Below are 18,542 nucleotides of genomic sequence, written 5' to 3' on the forward strand. Positions count from 1 at the left end.
TCCAACTAGGTGGTATTAATGATTAGAGTTTTTATTGCAAACCAACAGAAGAGCTTAGCAAAGAGACACCAGTTCAGACTGAAAAAAATGCAGAGTGAAACTGAGATGATGTTCACTTCCAAAACCAGATTCTCCTAGAACTAAGTCATTCTCTGTCTTTAAGTCCTACAAAAATCTATCAGTCATCAGATTTCCTACCCTAAAACTCTTCAGATGGGCCAAAAAAAAAAAAAAAAAAAAAAGCAGCCCCTGGACTACTTACTTTTGCTCAACATGTACATCTCATCCAGCATCTCTCCCCAACGTATTCCTGGATTCTGCCTCAAAAGTAGTCTCTGCTGTGGCCTAAACTGAGATTAACACAGTAGACAGGAACAAACTAAGCAACTGTGTCTCTCCACTAACCACCTGGAGAGCAGCTGACTGGCCCACCCTGAGCAGCACTTCTAAGGCAGGAGCATTCATCGTTAAGTATCATTACAGACCTTATCACAGTCCTTGGAAGCATTTAATTTTCTCTAGGCTAGTATGTGAAGGTGGCTTTCCAAAGAAAGGTCAGTATCCAAAGTATATTTAATTATGACTTGAAATCATACAGGTGACTGCCTAAATTTGATCACTCTTCCCTCTACGGAGAAGGACAACTTTATTCATGTTCTGTAAGAAATAGAAAACGGTCTAGATAGTTAAAATTCATTCTCTGTATTTCTGTGCTGTGCTCCCCGTCTTTTGGTCTTTGGGTCAGAACGTGAAGCCACGTGGCCGGGGACGGTTCTCCTGATCTTAGGACCATGTTCTAGGAGTTCTGGTGAAGTCTTATCCGTGTGACATTCCTCCTGGAACAGAAGGGGTTTATGACTGGTTGTCACCTCTGCTAGAGGAGTAACAAACTACTCACGTGAAATCGAGTGCATGGCGATTAAGTTTTAGAAAAGGCACTTCTTTTGAGCACGGAGGCTGCCATAATTAAAATAGGCCGTTTTGTTACACTGAAGTCTTAACATTTGGCAGCTCTACTGAACCTGGACTTTGTATGGGCTTCAGGTATCTGGGGACTTAAGCAGGACAAGCAAAGAATCAAAATGACACAGGGCAGGTACCTAGTAAATGTCATGTAAAATGGGCACCAGGGTGAGTTGGGGAGCAAGGCTGCTCCAGACCTCAAGCAGCTGTCACTGCCAGTGACGGCTTGCCTGCTGACCCTCCTTTAAAGCGTCCCTGCTCACATGCTCATTCTCCGGCCTAGACGAGGATTATGATCATTGCTACCTTCTCCTGGTGCTACCTGGGTGAGCCGGGCTTACTTTCCCCTTGCCCTCCAGTCCCAATCCCTCTAGGGACTGCCAACGTCACCAACCCACTCCCCACAAGAGGAGTTCTGTACTGTTTTGCTGGTTGCGAGCCATACCTGAATAGCTCTTGGTTCTTCTTGGCTCTGGCCTTAATGAATATATGGTACCCCAGATCCTAATCTTGACTACCTAGGCTAGAGGAAAATGTCCGAGAACTCTCAGGGATTTTTTTCTATCAGAAAAACTCCTCTTGTTAGCCTGACTTCAGTTCCTTGCCAGAGTCTTAGAGCACATGTGCCCTGTCCTGGAGTATTTTACATCAGCATCATGTGTCTGGAGCGGGAGGTGCAGGGCAGAATGTAGAAGACCAGTGCCAGAAAGTCAGTCTACATGCTTTTGGACTTTGAACTTCAGACAGGAGCCAGTCTGGGTTAGCTTAGGGTCAGTACCTGCCTCAGCCAACCCCAAATTTCCTTCATTTCCAAAAGGATGTGCCTCCTTTCCTGTGAAGACTTTAAGTCTTGCATGGGCTTCTATATTCCACTGTTCATGGCATGTCACATATTTCATTCGAGATGGACGGGAGCACACAGAATCCTTACTTACCTAAAACACGGTGAATATATGGCTTCAACTAACTCCAACAATTGAAGTGCATTCCTACCATTCTACAGGATAAAGTTAACCTCCAATGGAAACTTATAACAGATTAAATTAAAAGAATGACATTGTGCTGTGCACCAGAAATTGACACAACATCGTAAACAGACTATACTTCAAAAAAAAAAAAAAAAAAAAAAAAAAAAGAACATGCAGCAAAAAATGAATCTTCTCTCCCATCTTCCTGGACAGTTTTCAGTAGTTTCTGGTATGTCTTAACTTTTTGGAACGTTATGAAAAGTATAATGCAAGTCATAGCACTACTCTTAGAAACCATTTAATAAGCTGGTATTGCTCAGCCATTAATATTGTTAAGAGCCTGAAAACTTTCATAAGCAGGGCTTTTACAGCCTCTTAGTTTTGTCACTCATCAGAGGCCATATTCACTACACACTCGCCTTTTTCAAAGAGTCCAGGCAGGGGAAAGCATTCGAGAGAACAGTCCACTGGAGCCTGTCCGTTTTTTATGCTCCCTTAAAGATAACATTTTTCGGGCTGCTTAATTACCAGTCCGCGGAGCCATGTGACCAACCTAAACGTGACCCGGCCGCCAGCCAATCACAGGGCGCAAAAAAGACCGTCCCAGTTTCACACGCTCCGGACGGTCGGGACCTCGGGGCAGGGGAGCATTGAGAGTCTCCAGACCCCGAGTATTGCTTTGAGAGGCTGCTGGACCACACGCTTTAAAGTTCGCTCTCACTTCAGGAGACACGTGACTGCAGGCAGGCGGGCCTCCTAAGCCACCAGGAGACAGGAGCTAGAGACTCTGGAGTGGGGACTTAGGTCGGGGAGAGTCTCCCGTCCCAGTTCCCCAAGCTGGCGAGCAAGCCTCCCCTTGGTGTCAGGTGAAGATCACTTCAGGTACCCGCCTGGATTCCGACGGAATCCTCTTAGCAGGGCTTCCGGTCGCCTGCCCGGGAAAGTTGTGCGGCCCCAAGTGGGAGAGTGGCTGAGGACAGGGCTCCCAGGCCCAGTGCGGCAGACCCTGGGGACTCAACAGTAGTCTCCACCGCCCTCCCCAACAAGCCACAGTCACACGCCAGCTCCCCCAGCTCTCGCGCTACTCCCTTTGATCTATTGTTTAGAATGAAGGCTAATTACAGTCACTAGATTAGGACTCAATTCCTCTCCAGGAAATCTCACCGGGAACCAGGCTCAGCAAACTAACCTGATTAAGTCTTCGTCCCCCTTCCCCTCCCCCGTTCAGCTATCCTGGAGACCCCAGAGGGTGATAAACGCTGTTAGGACTCCCCTCTGGATGTTTCTCTCCCCCTCCTCTTTCCACTCTCCTATTTCAAACCTTACTCGTCCTCTAACCTGCACTCCAGAGACACGGCCCGGCACCCGGGGAGTCGCAGTCCCGGTGCGCAGGCTGCGCACTTCTCGCCGCTCGGAGACTCCCGGCGGCAGCCCACCGAACGTGCGCCCGCTCACCGGCGCGGGGAACCCCAGCCCAGGCCCACGTCCTCGGAGGCGCCGACCCTCATCCACCGCCCGCTCCCACCCTCCTTAAGTCGGAGGAGCGCGCCGGGGGCTGCCGCGCACGTCTCGGCCCACCCAGCCCTCTGCCTCCTTCCTAACACTCCGCCTGGCAGAGGAGACAGAACCATTGTTCAATGGCTCCGAAACCCAGATTCCCCATCCCTGACCAAGCGGGGTGAAAAACGAGGCATAGCAGTGGCTTTGGGGGAGGGAGAGTAAGGGAATGAAGACTAGTTCGGGCAAGGCTTTAGGACACCCCAAACCCCACCGTCCCCCAAGCCCGGCTCCCGGTAGCCGCGGTGCTGACAGTCAGCTCAGAGGCGCCACCAGGGTGGGGAGGGAAAGAAGGCGACAAGAGCGGAGAGGCGCCTCCTAGGAGGGGGGTGGGCAAAAGGAGACCCGCGCCTCGGGGCCCCCTGGCGCCCCCGTTGGGTCCGGGCAGCCCGTGGAGGGGCGCGTCGTCACTCACCAGCTCCAGTGGCGCCGCTCTCCCGGGGCGCCCAGCACAGCGCGAGCAGCAGCCAGAGCGCCCAGCGCGCGGACGTGCCCATGGTGCCCGCCTGGATGGTGCCGCCGCCGCCGCCGCCGCCGCTCGCTCCGCACAACAAGTTACCAGCCCTTCGGAAAGGAGGAAGGAGGTGGGGGCGGGGAGGGAGAAGGGGGAGGGGAAGGAGGGGGGAAGGAGTTCGAAGGGGGTAAAGGGAGCAGGGAAGAAGAGGGCACCCCCTCCCCTACAACTTGCACAATCTCCTCCCTACCAGACAACCCACCCACCCACCCACCTCCCCGGGCTGCAGCAGCGATGCAAACCGAGCCCGCGGGCAGAAAATAATGCAGGCGCTGCAGAGGAGGGGAGGGAAGAGGAGGGGAGAAAGGGAGAGGGGGTGGGGAGCCGAGAGCGGAGAAGAGAGGAGAGGAGCCGGCCGCGGAGCACCCACCCTGGCAGCTGCCGGAGTGCGGGGTAAGGAGCGCGGAGGGGGCAGGAGGGGGAGTGGTCAGCGGGGCAAGGGGGGGAGGGCGGGCGCGGCGGCTTCAGCCCTCCTTCCCCCCTCGACGCGCTCCTCTCATAAGCTAGGGGCAGCCGGGTGCCCGCGCCGGGGGTGTGTGAGTGCGTGTGCGAGTGCGAGCGTGAGTGGCCGTGACCGTGGCCGCTGCTGCCACCCGGTCTGCTCCTGGGGCCCAGCTGCTCCGCGCGTCCGCCCGAGGCTCACGGGGGCCCGGGGCGGCCGCTGGTTGGCTGGCGCGCCGCCCTCGCCTCCAATCCCCGGTGCCTGCCCTAATTTCCTGATCCAGGGAACCTGCCGCCGCAGCAGCTGTGCGCTCCCTACAGTCATTACTGTACCTTCCCGGCAGCCGCCAACAGTAAATGCAGCAGTAGCAGCAGTTAGCACTGATGCAACTACTGAGGCTGTTGCCACCGCCTTCCCACTAGCGGGGCTTACGGCCCCGGGGGGACTTGCAGCTTCCAGGGGCAACAGGCATCTCTCTAGCACCCTCTTCTGCGCCCCAAAGACAGGCTGGCACTATGAGGCTGGTAGGTAGCTTCTTCCTCGGGCCTCCTCGCTCCACCTAAAAGTGATGAAGAGGAGCGGGTCTAAAACGTTTGGGCTACTCTGATGTGGGGTGGGGGATGCCTGGCTCAGTCACATGCTGAGATGCCATTTTGCTAAAAATTAAATGTGTCTTTAAGTGAAAGCGTGTGTGGAAGGAGAGTGCGCGCGGTTGTGGTTTGTCCTCTGTAATAGGACGGGACTAAAATAACCCAGACTGGGATGAGGAGGAGGAATATCGCTAGCGCAGCTCTACACGCTCTCATCAACAGTTATACTTAATTGCTAATTGCACAAAATGATAGTTAGAGGGTCTGTAATTAAAAGCTTAACCTTTTCTTGTTTGGGGGAGGGGAAACCCGTAGGTTTATTCTTCTTGATATAGTTGGTAACATTCAATTACAAGGCTTAAGGGAAAAAAAAGGAAGCAAAGGCAAGATTCCTGTAAAGGATTGATTCCTGTTTTATGCCTGGCAATACTGAGCCTGTAATTTGCTTTTGTGTACTTCGGTTTTCTTGCACAATTTCCCCTGGTTGAGGTGCGTTGTCTGCTGTGATCTGTAAAGCATCTAACAAGACTGGAAGGCTTACTTCACCTTAAGTAGAGGGTTTATATATTTTTTAAAAGTTGTTTTTATCTTGAATGACTGAAATTCTGCCGATTTCAATAGGAGCAGCTCTGGTGCTATTATTCCATTGGCGATATGAGAAGTAGTGGGCTGCTGCCTCGCTGTGTTCTCCTTGTCCTGCTTCTCCAGGGCATTTGCCAAAGATCGCCATCGGATGAGATGCTCATTAGGAACTTACTGTATCCGGGAGACAGGAGAGAAAAACCCCAGATCAGGATACACTTTGTTGGGGCCAGAGGATATCCAGATTGTGACCGATAAACACGAAGGGGCTTAGCTCCATGAACTGGTGAAGTCTTGCACTACAGTTGGTTTTTAGTGCTCTTTTGCTTACCCTGTAGTTACACGTTTGATACAAACTGCAACCACCCACATGTTGCATGTGAAACTGAGTTGAACTCGGTTTTATGCTATCAGGAGTGGAAATTCATGCAGGTATTGTTTCCCTGACAGGCATTAAGGGATGATGGTAAACAGGTGTAGGGCATCTTCAGCATTCTCCAGGTTCTGAAATGTGTGTGGCTGCTAATGCGCTGGGCCGCTTTACAGGAAAGTTGGTAGAGGTGATGAGTAGATCCAGTTTGAAAAGGCACAATGTGAATAGAGTTATGTGGCTTGTTTCTAATATTATACTCAGAGATAAATACATATTTTATAAGCTTCACATTGATATGGTATAATAAGATTCATCTTTGACAAATGTGTTATACTTTCTATCTCTCCAAAGGGTATAAGTAAACTGTTGGTGAAATTAGCTGTGGCTCTATGTTCAATCCTGTAACTTAAAAAAATTTATTTTTAATTTTTTGATTTACAGTGTTGTTGGTTTCTGATGTACAGCATAGTGATTCAGTTTTATATATATGCTTTTTCCTATTTTTCATTACAGGTTACTACAAGCCATTGAATACACTGCTATACAGTAGGACCTTGTTGTTTATCTATTTTGTACATAGTAGTTTGTATCTGCCAATACAATCTTGGAACTTTTTATATTGTATTTTATTTTATTTTTAATGGAGGTACTGGGGATTGAACCCAGGACTTCTTGCATGCTAAGCCCATGCTCTACCACTGAGCTATTGCCCTCCCCTCCCAATCCTGTAACTTTTTTGTTGAATCAAAGGGAAGCATAACTTTTGGCTTAACCTCTCATTGGCTGTGTAACTTGGGAGAAACTCTGTGCTTCTCTGTGTCTGCCTTCTCACCTGCAATCTGAACACAAAAGCAATCCACGTAATGTCAGAGTACACTGTGGCCTCAAGGACCAGCTCTCTGCGAAGTGTTGATGATTAGAAGCAAAGGTTGTAAGGAGGAGTGAATTTGATGAATATAGAAAGAATAATCAAAAAGGTAAATTTACCGTGACTGGAGACAGGTGTGGTTGAACTAGGCTCAGAGAAGTTGACGCTGCTGGATTCAGAGCCTTTCAGCAAATCCCATTCCCCCAGTCCACCACACTTAGTGATTTGTTGAAGCCACGTACATTGAGCATCCCTGCGTAGCAGGTGCTGTGCTGGCCAGGGGGTATATGAAGCTGCTTGTCTGAGGAAGCTCAGACTCTGGTGGGGAGGCAGAGAAATTGGCAGCTGTAGTACCCTATGCAGAGCAGGCGCTAAGGCTCAAGGTGTTACAAGATTACAGGGGAAGAGTTGCTAATCTAGCTGGGCGATGAGGGTATTAGAAAAGGCCTTCCAGAGCAGTTGTCTCTGAGCTGAATAGAGTTACCAGTTTTACCAAGCAGTTCCAGTTCTCTTTACTGCTGGACACATGGGAGGATTGCACTTCCCGGCTCCCTTCTAGTTACATGGGCCTGAAAGACTATTTTTGGCAGATTACTTGTGAGCGGAAGTTATCGGGTGCCACTTCTGGACTGGAGCATTTAATGACTTGCATGAGAACCTCTGTTTTCGTCTCCATGGTGACTGGAAATGTTCAAGAGATGGCTGCTCCCTTAGCCTGGTCTCTGAGTGACTCGGTTGAATAGTTCTCTGCTGTCTGCATGTCTCTGGCAATGTTCACAGAAAGTAGAGGTTAGCAAATGGCCAGTGGCCCATTTTTGTATGGCCTATGAATAGGAATGGGTTTTTTGTTTTTTTTTTTACATTTTTAAAAGGGTTATACAAGAAAAATTAGAAAGAAGACAATGCAACAGTTATCCTATGTTACTTACAAAGTGTGAAATATTTACCATCTGAGTCTTTAGGGAAAAAGCTTGCCACCTTCTGATGTTGAGTGAGAAATAAACCTTTGTCGTCTTCGTCTACTGAGCTTTGGCTACCTCAGCAGGACCTCACACTAACCTGACTGATGCTCTGGGGGAAGGGGGAAGGAAGACCTGGGGAACAGAGGGAACAAAGGCAGAGAGCATCAAGGATTGAAGGAAATGCAAGGGAAGCAGGATGGTTCCAGGGTGGGGTCCCAGTGCGCTGATGGTAGAGAATAAGGCTGAGGAAGAAAGCGAGACTGAACTGTGTGGAGATGGGAATGTCACGCCAACACTATTTTTTTTTTTTTTTTTTTGCATTAAAAAAAATTGAAGTATAGGTGATTAACAATGTGTTAGTTTCAGGTGTACAGAAAAGTGACTCAGTTATACATATATATATATATTCTTTTTCAGATCCTTTTCCATTATAGGTTATTACAAGATATTGAATATAGTTCCCTGTACAATACTGTAGGTCTTTGTTGTTTATTTTATATATAGTAGTGTGTACTGGTTAATCCCAAACTTCTAACTTATCCCCCTCAACTTCATGCCAACACTTTCGATTTGATCCTGTAGGCCATGGTGAGGACTTGGGGCAGGCTTTTTTTCTCACTTAAAAAAAAAATCCATTAAATTATGCAATTCACTATGGAGTAATTATAAAATACAGAGGGGAAAAAAAGAATACTTTTTAAAAAGCATACTTTCAATACCCAGAGATACTGTTAACAAGTCTGTTTCTTTCCTTTTTAAAACGTGTTTAATTATATCCTCAGCTCACAGAATTGCACTGACATTATTCTCATTGGCCCTCTTGATCTGTTGATTTACTTTTGCAAAAACAACAACAAATAGTATCCTTGAGCCCACTACCACCTCCAAGAAATAGAATATTGACAGTAACATGTATCTGTCTGTCTAGGTGCTTCCCCTCTACCTATCTCATAAGCCTTCCTCCTGGAGGGAACCACTATTGTGATAAGTTTTGACCAGAGGCCTGACACTCAGTGTGTATTAGAAAGTTCACTCTGGCATGAAGCGGTCTGAAGGGTGACGTCTTTGGGAAGCAGAGTAGAGTAAGACTAGAGGAAGAAGAGCTAGAGGCCTGGGCAGTGGGGGAAGGCACCGAGAAAGGACAGGAAGAAGCTATTATTATGCAGTCAGAAATACTCATATAATTCCTTCATGAGATTTTTCCTTCCCAATCCTGCAGATACAGCTTTTAGAACAGCATTTTCCAAATATGCTCAATCCAGAAGCATCCCTGGCAATGTGTGTTAAAAGTGCAGTTTTCCCGGTCCCTCCCTTAGAGAGCCTGACCCCACAAGTCCAGAGTGGAACCCCAGAAGCTGTGGGTGTAACCTTACAAGGAATGTCTCTTAGGATTAGCCACAATTAAAAAACCTTCTAAGAGAGTGTCTTTTTCAGTGTGGTTTTAACTGCAAAGTAGCTTTACTTCTCTCAAACATATATATACGTGTATTTGTCCAGTTTCTCCCGGGAGGGCGGGTTAGGGCTCACAGACAGTGCGAAGGTTAATGTTGGGCATCTCTTTTTCTGCAACGCTGTGAACTAATAAATAGGGGCAGCAGAAATAATCTTCACATCGTCTTGCTAGTCCAGGGCACTGATGCCTGTGTTTTCCACGCTGTGGCCTCACGGTGGGAAGTGAGAGGTGAAGTGAACTGTCTCCTTCTGGAACATTCTCTGAAAGTACTTTTTTTTTTTACTTTATTTTTCAAATTTTTATTTATTTATTTATTTATTTTATTTAACTTTTTAATTTCTTTGCTTCTGTGTTTTTTTAAACTTTTTATTGAGTTATAGTCATTTTACAATGTGTCAAATTCCAGTGTAGAGCACAATTTTTCAGTTATACATGAACATACATACATTCATTGTCACATTCTCTTTCACTGTGAGCCACCACAAGATCCTGTATATATTTCCCTATACTACACAGTACAATCTTGTGTATCTATTCTACATTTTGAAATTCTCTGAAAGTACTTTGATGGTACCTCCTCCGGCCTCCATTACACCATTTTCTAATTGTGTGGCAGCCAGTAAGTAAATAGGATTTATTCCACCCTAGGCTCCACAGGGAGGGCCCGATGGGCTAAACTAATGGGTCCCAAATTTTTGCTTCCATCAGAATCACTTGGAAGAGTGGTTAAAACCCAGGTCTCTGGGCCCCATCCCAGAGTTTCTGATTCAGCCAGTCTGGGGTGAGGGCCGGAGAATTTGCATGTCTGACAAGTTCCCAGATGATGGTGATGTCACTGGTCAGGGAACACACTTTGAGAACCAAAGCTCTAAATCCTTCAGCATCATCTCCTCAGCCACTGTGATCAGTTCAAGGGCCTGGGTCACTCAGCCTGTGTCCTTCTTCCGGCCTCACTAAAGGGATGCTTCAGCCCTACGCATACTAGTCAAGCTGGTCCAGTTATTATGAAGTTCATGACTTTGGCTTGGTTAGAAAGGTACTCTCTTTTAAGCAACGTGGTGTCTGGATGTTAGGACTGAACTTCTGTAGCCATTGTGCCCCCAGGAAGGAGCCAATCTGGAGACCAGCCGACTCACAGAGGAGAGAAGGCTGAGAGCATCAGGGTAACAGCACCCAAACTGGCCCCTGAGCCGGGAGCACTTCTCCTGAGAGCTGCCGTTCTGTAGGACTGTCACCTGAGCCGCTCAGTTCCCTTTGTGGCTTAGCCAGTTTGGATTGAGTTTTCTGTTGTTAACAAGTAGAGGGGCTCTCTTGAGGGAAGTAGTGTGCAAACTGTAAAGCACTGGGTGAAACGCCACCTGTGGACATCCAGGGCGAATAACACGCCCGCCCCTCCTGGCGGGAGTTTGGAAGAGGAACCCGACTGTCGGTGAGGACTGTCTTCAGCATCGGCCCCCTCGTGCATCTGGGCCACGTCCACTCCCACCCCACCTCGGCCCCAAATCAGGTGCTCGATGTGGACTCGTTACAAATGAACCTTTATTGAGGGTTACAATAGAATAAGAACATTTTTTTTTTGAAATCCCAAGACCAAAGACTATTTTGCAGACTGCTTTTGAACAATTTCAGAATGTAAAAATGTGGCCAAGTCTGGTGAAAACAGAATTATGTTTAAAGAGAATCTCCCAAATGGATTGAGTGTGAGGATAGACTAGTGGTTCTCACCTGGAAACAATTTTGTCCCCAGTAAATATTTTTAATTGTCGTGCCTCAGGGAGAGGCATTTAGGGGGTGGAGCCCAGGGCTGCTGTGATAGTGCTGCCGTGCAAAGGACAGCCCCCACAACAAAGAATGATCTGGTCCACGGTGTCAGTGGTACCACAGTTGAGACACACTGGGATGGACGTAGGCGAAGTCAGATGATTCTGTGATGTGTGAGCTTTTTATTCAGAACAGGGTAGGAGGACATTGTTTGGAACTTAGATGGCCCATTAGAAAGATGTTCTCTCTTTGAACAAAGAAAGCACAAACTAGGTTTTGTCCAGTCGATGACAGCTGTGAATGCAGCATCAGAGGGCAGTGTGTAGATTTACAGACCTGGGAGCTGTCAAACCGCAAGTAGATTACCTCTAAATTGAAATAGGCCAACTCGGGATAGCCACGTTCTGGCTGCGTTGTGGACTCACAGGTGTCCTTGATTTTGCACAGTTTCTATTTTGCTTGTTTTTCTGCAGGAATGAAGTGCTTGACCATTTCTCCTTTAACTCTGAGAATTAATTCCTCTGATCCTGGTCCCAAATTTGATTGTTTTCATTTGTCATAAATGCAATTTACGAGAGGTTTCAGAGTGTAGTGCTACCGTATTTAGAACACACTTATAACCAGAGTGTCTTTGGAAATGTGGGCTTTGTGGTCCCTGCTGTGCCAGTTAAGCATAAATGCTGATTAGAACAAAAGAATTTTAACCTGCAAGTTATGCAGTGGGTTTTAAAGTACGTACAATTTCACCACGATGATTCTGTTTTCAAACTTTTAGGAGTTTTGTGGAAGTGGGTGTATCTGATGTTACTTGTTACATGTATAGTTTAAGTTCCTGCTGTACTGCTGCTTGTCGTCTTTGAAGTGCTGAGTTTCTCAGTGGATATGCTTTCTTCCAACCTGGTCCTCTGAGGTTTTGTCCTGGCATCTCTAAATTGTCACTGTATCTGGAGTGCGGAAGGATATCTGGGTTTTCAAGCCTGCTTTTAGGGTCCTGTGGTGGATTCAAGGAGGTGCAAGTAATTCTCAATTGTTGGAGAGTAGGGTGGCTTAAGGTGGGAGTAGATAGCAGAGGGGTAGCTGAGTATGACTGAGGAAGGCATTTGTATGTTGTTTGGACTTGTATTCCATAAACAGTTAGTAAGCCATGGAAGGTTTTGCATCAAGGACTGATGGGATCAGATAGATGTCTTTAGAAATGATTATTTGAGAAGGTGATTCCATCAGTGGGAACCCGTGTGGTCCCTGCAAACCTGTGAGCATTGAAGGCATGCAGGGAGGCAGTGTAGTTTAATGCTTAAGAGAGAAGGTGTGGGAGCCAGTATTCCTGGGTTCAAAGCCTGGCCCAGTCACACAGGCTGTGAAATTTCAGGCAAATTATTGAACCTCTCTCTTCATCTGTTTTTTTCACCTGGAAAATGGGGATGACCAGTGCACCTACTTCTTAAGAGAATTCAGTGCACTCATACAAGTAAAGCGGTTGGGAAAGTGCCTGGTGTATAATGAATGCTCAGGAATTGCTGGCTACTATTGTTAATAATAATGACCTTTCTTGTTGCTGTTGTTGTTACCAGCAGCTCCCGTGTAAGAGAGGCAAAGGGATGACAGGTGCGGGCCCAGGACTGGAACGCTGGAAGGCAGCAGTTCTTGGTCCTGTCTGAACGTTAGAATACCCTGCAGAGCTTTTAAGAATATCATCACTGGAGTCCTGCTGTAGACCCAGCTCAACAAGTGTCTGGAAATGGGGCCTGGGTGTGAGCATTTTGAAGCTTCCCAAGTGATTTGCATTCTAATTATGATTCCCTCGGTGTCCAGCCTGACCTCTGCCCAGCCCAGGGTAGTGTAGAGGGAAAGTTGTGTGGTGAAGCTTGAATGGACTTCACCCCAAGGGAGACAGGGACGTCATGGTGGCTGCTGCAGAGGAAACAGGAGCCAGTGTTCCAGAACAGCCTCCCCATCCGTCCTCTGGCTCCTGTTTCCTGTGCATCCTGCTCCCAGCCTCGCATCTCACATTCAGCCAGATTGTCAGCTGTAAGAGAGCCAAGGCCCACAGGAGGTCAGAGGCTCCACGCAGCCAGGCTGCTAGGAACCCCACTGGTGTCTACCTATCAGGGATGGATTGTGTATCACCAGTCTCGTGCCTTTATGAATCAGTCCCCCAACAAAGACTCATAGAGCATCTTCTGGGGACCAGCAGTGTGTGCCAGGGGACCAGAGGGCAGCAGCCAGATAGTGATGTGGCTGCTGTTGGAGAGTGTGTTGTTATTGTTTTGTTTGCCTTTTCTACAGGAGCCAAAATTCAGGCTTGTTTAAGTGGTAATTGACAGTCCTTTCTTCTAAGGAAGTTTCTCTTGGATTTGCTGCCAACAGGAAGTGTATTATTCCTCCGAGCTCTATAGCATTCATTTATCGAGTGCCCACTCAATTATGAGGCATGACGGAGTTTGCCATCTAAAAGAGGAAAGGCCACTTAATGATTCCTAGAGTCAGAAGCCTGGCGTAAATGGAGAGGCAGATCAAAGAGTTAAGGGGATTCCATTGTAATCAGAGGCACTTTTAGCAGGAGCTGGGCCTTCTGCTGAAATCTTAAAGGAGGCTTTGAAAAAGCTGTGTGGGAGAGAAAGTATGTTTTTGAACTTTAAGGGGTGGTGAGTCTAGCTGATCATCTGATAGGATAACAAAGTGCCGATTGTGGTGGTTTTGTTAAACTTTGGTGGGAACAGACTTGAGACCTGGTAGAAACTGAAATTCTATTTTGAGATCTTCAGAATTATTTCCCCCACCGCAGGAGAAAGTAAACTCTCTCCGAGAGTGTGTTTACCACAGTCATTTTCTGGGTCTAATTGTTTTTCTGGATAGATAATTCTTACATGTGAGGGAAAATAAAGAAGCTTCACCCTTTGGGAAAGATTTTCTTCTAGAGTTGAAGAAAGATTCATGGTTACTGAGCCCAACTGAAGGACAAATGATGGTTAATGACCCAAATCAGACCATGTTCTTTGGATTTGCTTTGGGAAGAAGATAACAGAGGACCATTTGGAAGAATAGATCGGAGGTCTTGCATAGATAGAGGTGAAGTTGGGAGAGGGCTGGGATTGACATGAGGGCACTTGGGAAATGAATCATACCTGAGACTTCGTCTTTCTCCAATCCTTGCCTTTCATCCTCTTAACCGTAATACCCCGATATCACCTATACGCTTCTTTGCAATCAAAACTCACTCCTTTCCTGCCATAAGTAGTAAGCACCTGGAGGGCAAAAATTATGACTTAAATATTTGTAGGGTCTGCCATGTTTATGAAATTGAATTGGAAAACAGGAACAGATCTTTCCATCAGTTTCCCTTGGCGAACTCCAGAAGGGCACCTTTCTGTGAACAGGTGACTGAAAGGAAGATGGGTCATCGCTGAGTTTTCTCTCTTCACATTCCTTCACTCCTCTCCTTCATTTGCCAAAGACGCCAACAAAGAACAAAGAGGTGAGGGAGAGACAGTGGACTTGCTGCCACAAAGACTCTTCAAAACACTCAATGGAAAATCTCTGAAGGTCATGGAAGATCTTCTCTTCCTTTTATAGTGATTCCAGAGTGCTCGCTTGGCTCGTGGGGCTGTTTTCTAAATATGAAACAAGAAGATGATGGTTAGGTCTTACGTAGCGTGAGAAGAATGCCTTGAATTTGCGCACTGCCTTCTTCTGAGAAGGTTCAAAGTACTCTACGAGCATGACACCGTTACTGCCTGGGAGGGGACTGTGAACAGACTTTCAGGAGAATGATCCCCCTTCAGCAGTTTGGAGGAGCTCACGCAGAGGTCAGCCTCCTTACTCAGCCTAAGCAAGTGGCCCAGAGGGGCTGAGTTCTAAATCTCACATAGAGAGAAACGGCTGTTAATGCTAAACATGGCTAGGTGATGTCTAAGTTGCAGTCTCCTGAGGAACTCTACGTCCCCTGCTTTAGGAAGGCACACTGTAAGGTTTTATCCTTTCTTATGGTTTTTCCCGAATGGCCATGCTTCAATCTGGCTTCCATCCTCTTTTTTTTTTTTTGAGTAAGGCAAAAATCAAATGACTGAACAAAACAAGAGGCACCAAGAAGTACTTGTGTTACCATGTCCACACCAAACCGGCTCACCTCAGTAAAACCTGGAGTCTTCGAGAAGATTCCTTGAAGAAAGAAATGAAAACATCATAGTCCCCCTATAGTTTTGATGAGGCCAAGTGCCGTCGTTAGAAATTCTGTTAACTTGAAGGAAAGAAGCAAACACTGTAGTTATTATTTGTTTTTCTGTCTTGGCAAGGAAAATTTCATCACCTCCAATACATTTGCTTATTTTTCTTTCCTTCATTCCACTTCCCAACCCCTGCCTGGCCTTCTGCCTGGTTTCTCTTGAGAAATCTCTGGAGGTCCTGACCATGACTGCAATTTCACAAGCTATGAAGAGAAATGGAACAGTGCCTTGTGGATCTGATATCATTTCCTCCAATCAAGGTCCGCTTCAGGGGAAGATTCACTGGAGAAATTATTGGAAATATTGCAACAAGGATTATTGAGAAATTGAAGGCAAAAACAAGAACTGTTTATCAGGAGGTCAATCTCTCTTCAGCTTGTCTTTCTCTCCCGACAGGTGTAATACCCTGTCAGACAGAGTGACTGCTCCATTAGAATCTCTATTTTCTTAATCACTGAAGTATCCCTGGGAGGAAGTGGTGCTGGCCATTCACGTCTCGCTCAGCTCTAAATACTCGTCCTGTGTCCAGACCTGGCAGTGAGCTTGTTGGGTTTATAATCACAGCAGCAAACACTATGCCCTTTTGTGTGGTTTGCAGGATTTGGGGTGGACTCTTCGTGTTTCTCTCCCCAAATATTCCCTTATTAATTTTTAAAAAAAATTGGGGGGGGGTATGGTGGGGAGTCTTTGCTTTATTTGGATTGAATAAGATACTGTGATGGTTTGTGGCCTTTATTTATTCAGTTGACCCTTAAACAACTGGGGGGTTGGGTTGCCCATGCCCCCCTCCTGTTGACCAGAAGCCTTACTGATAGCATATAACTCCTGTTGACCAGAAGCCTTACTGATAGCATAAACAGTCCGTTAGCACACAGTTTGTATGTTATACGTATTACATGCTGCATTCTTACAATTAAGCGAGCTAGAGGAAAGAAAATGTTAAAAGCTTCACGAAGAGAAAATACACTTCTAGTGCTGTACTGTATTGATACTGTAAATTCACATCATCTGCTTACACGATGAATTGTCTGTTAGTACCTGCATAGATGTTGTCTAATATGATACAAAACACTGTTGGTGTTACATGTATTACTAACACTAGTGTCAAAAATGAAAAGAAATTCATTTATTTACAGGTGTCGTGATTCATGCATTGATAACTAAGAAGCAGCAATCCGACTGCTTGATGGTAGCCCGGTGTAATTGGTAGGATGGCTCCACAGTAGCCCGGCCTATGCACTAATGAATGAATCATTATAAGACTTTTGTGGCATATTCATAATACAGTTTTGGAAGTGTTGCCTCATTAAAAAACAAAAACAAAAACACTTATGCTGATGATAGGCTGATGAGCGGTTTCTCCAGTTAGGAGAGAGGCACACTGTATGGTAATGTAATTCTTTGAAAGCAAAGTTATGAAACAGTAAGAAAATGAACACGTTATTAATTTTATGTTAAATATCACTCACCTTATGCCCATGTAAGGGTAGACCTGTGCTGGCATTTGGATTCAAAAACTGGGGTTGGAGTCTAGGCTCTGCTGTTCACCAGCTCTGTGTCCTTGAGTCAGCTCCTTAACTTCTTCTCTGCCTCAGTTTTTCTAACTGGGGAAAGGAGACAGTTCTTGCCCTGCCTCTCTCTCACAGCACTTGACGTATGAAGGAGGGGGTTGGGGTAAGTACATTTGCGTAAGGACTCTGGTGACCCTCCAAGGAAGGAAGGGACCAAAATTTCAGCCCTGTTTCCTAGGAATTGAAGGTTACAGAAACCTCCAGGGTGGGCTGGTGATCTAGTGCCCTGGGAGGATAAGGAGGCCTCTGTGAAAGCACTCAGGATAGAGAGACGTGTTGGGTGTGAACAGTGGTGCGGATGTTGCCTTGTTGGAGATGCAAAGGGTCTTGGCCTTGAGCAGATGGCTTGGGCGGGTGAATCTAAAGAGACAGCAGATGGGAGCCCAAGTTACATTTGACGTGGGACACCCTCAGCTGAGATGACTCTGAGTAAGGACCCCTCCTTCTTCTTACCTGAAAATCCACGTTGTGTAGGCAGGAGGTTGTGCTCTGTTTGGTGGGAGAAGAGAGTGGGTCTCAACACTGTCAGTTTCCCCTTTTAATAAGAAATATCTTGAAATATCCCTTCTCTATCTTGAAATGAAAATCATAGATAATATCACATATATACATAATTTGCAAAACTAATTAACCTAATGTCCCAAGTATAGTATAAAGGAAAAAAAGGAATGGGAATCAATGTGTAATAAAGCAGGAAGGCCCAACTATGCCGGAAGACAGAATAGAAAGCCAGGAATGACACGTGTAGAGCCTCTGAGCGCAGCGGCCACGTGTGCCAGCTGATGCAGGGACAGAGGGTGGGAGACTGTCATATCGCAGTGGCTTAGCTGTAAGTGGTATGATTTTCTGAAATGGTGAGCCACAGCGGGTGGTGTTCCAAACACACACAAAAAACCCCAATAATTTACCCTTTAGTGGACATGGCGGCTGCATTCCTGGAAAATTCAGTATGTGTTAAAACCTTGCTGAGACATTCTGTGCTTATATATAAATCAGGATCCAGGCTCAGATAATTATAACAGGGGAGAAACCCTCAATGCCTGGTAGAATATTTTTGGATGTTTGACTCACGTGGGTCATTTTTCTTTTTTTTTTTTTTAATTGAAGTATAGTCAGCTTACAATGTTGTGTTAATCTCTGGCATACAGCACAGTGACTCATTTATATGTATTCTTTTTCATCATAGGCCATTACAAGGTATTCACTATAGCTCAACACCTGTGCTATGTAGTGGGACCTTGTTATCTATTTTATATATAGTGGTTAGTATATAGGTCATTTTTCTTGATGAGTAAGATATGTCACTTGCTTTTTGGGATGTCTAGAGTTCCTGGCACTGCCCACTAAAAGCCACTAACACACCTTCAGTCATTGTGACAACCAAACTGTGCCCTTCTAATTCTAAAACACCCTCTAGGGGTCGTGCCATTCTCATTGAGAAGCACTAGGGCAGAGGTCCAGCTTACCTACACTGCTGTGGAGACGACTGGAAGTGACCAGGCCTTCCAGTGAGGGCGGTGATGGCCAGTGACCTTATTGAACTTCAAGGGACTCTAGGTGTGTTAGCTTGACCTGCCATAACAAAGTACCTTAAGCTGGATGGCCTAAGTACAAGGAATCTATTTTTCAAAGTTCTGGAACTGGGACGTCCAAGATAAAGGTGCCAGCTGATTTGGTTCCTGGTGAGGGCTCTCCCCCGGCTTACAGATGGCTGC

The 18,542-nt window shown here is 46.4% G+C and overlaps 2 protein-coding genes and 1 long non-coding RNA gene across 5 annotated transcripts in view; 1 reads left to right on the plus strand and 2 right to left on the minus strand.

Annotated features, from left to right (window-relative positions):
* VLDLR (very low density lipoprotein receptor) overlaps positions 1 to 4,493 on the minus strand; it is a 29,488-nt gene extending 24,995 nt beyond the window's left edge. Inside the window, exons 1-2 of one of the 3 annotated variants that reach the window (XM_074361633.1) lie at positions 4,373 to 4,493; positions 3,904 to 4,052 (exon numbers count right to left, since the gene is read on the minus strand). In XM_074361633.1, coding sequence (XP_074217734.1) covers positions 3,904 to 3,985 — 82 coding nt within the window. In that variant the 5' untranslated portion in view covers positions 3,986 to 4,052; positions 4,373 to 4,493. Of the gene's footprint in view, positions 1 to 3,903; positions 4,186 to 4,372 lie in introns of those variants that run through there. The other 2 variants (XM_074361635.1, XM_074361634.1) reach the window with 2 other exon arrangements.
* The window catches only part of LOC105079183 (uncharacterized), a 129,013-nt gene continuing 114,454 nt past the window's right edge, over positions 3,984 to 18,542 (plus strand). The window contains exons 1-2 of the mRNA XM_074361971.1: positions 3,984 to 4,072; positions 4,418 to 4,968. Of these exons, the coding sequence (XP_074218072.1) occupies positions 3,984 to 4,072; positions 4,418 to 4,968 (640 nt within the window). The remainder of the gene's footprint in view (positions 4,073 to 4,417; positions 4,969 to 18,542) is intronic.
* LOC123612123 (uncharacterized) lies at positions 13,153 to 16,943 on the minus strand. Its single transcript, XR_006719316.2, has 3 exons — positions 16,726 to 16,943; positions 15,160 to 15,270; positions 13,153 to 14,644 (listed from the first exon to the last, which is right to left on the minus strand). It is a non-coding gene; the product is annotated as an uncharacterized LOC123612123 (long non-coding RNA).

The sequence above is a fragment of the Camelus bactrianus genome, chromosome 4 (genome assembly GCF_048773025.1).
Source record: "Camelus bactrianus isolate YW-2024 breed Bactrian camel chromosome 4, ASM4877302v1, whole genome shotgun sequence".
Lineage (NCBI taxonomy): Eukaryota > Metazoa > Chordata > Mammalia > Artiodactyla > Camelidae > Camelus > Camelus bactrianus.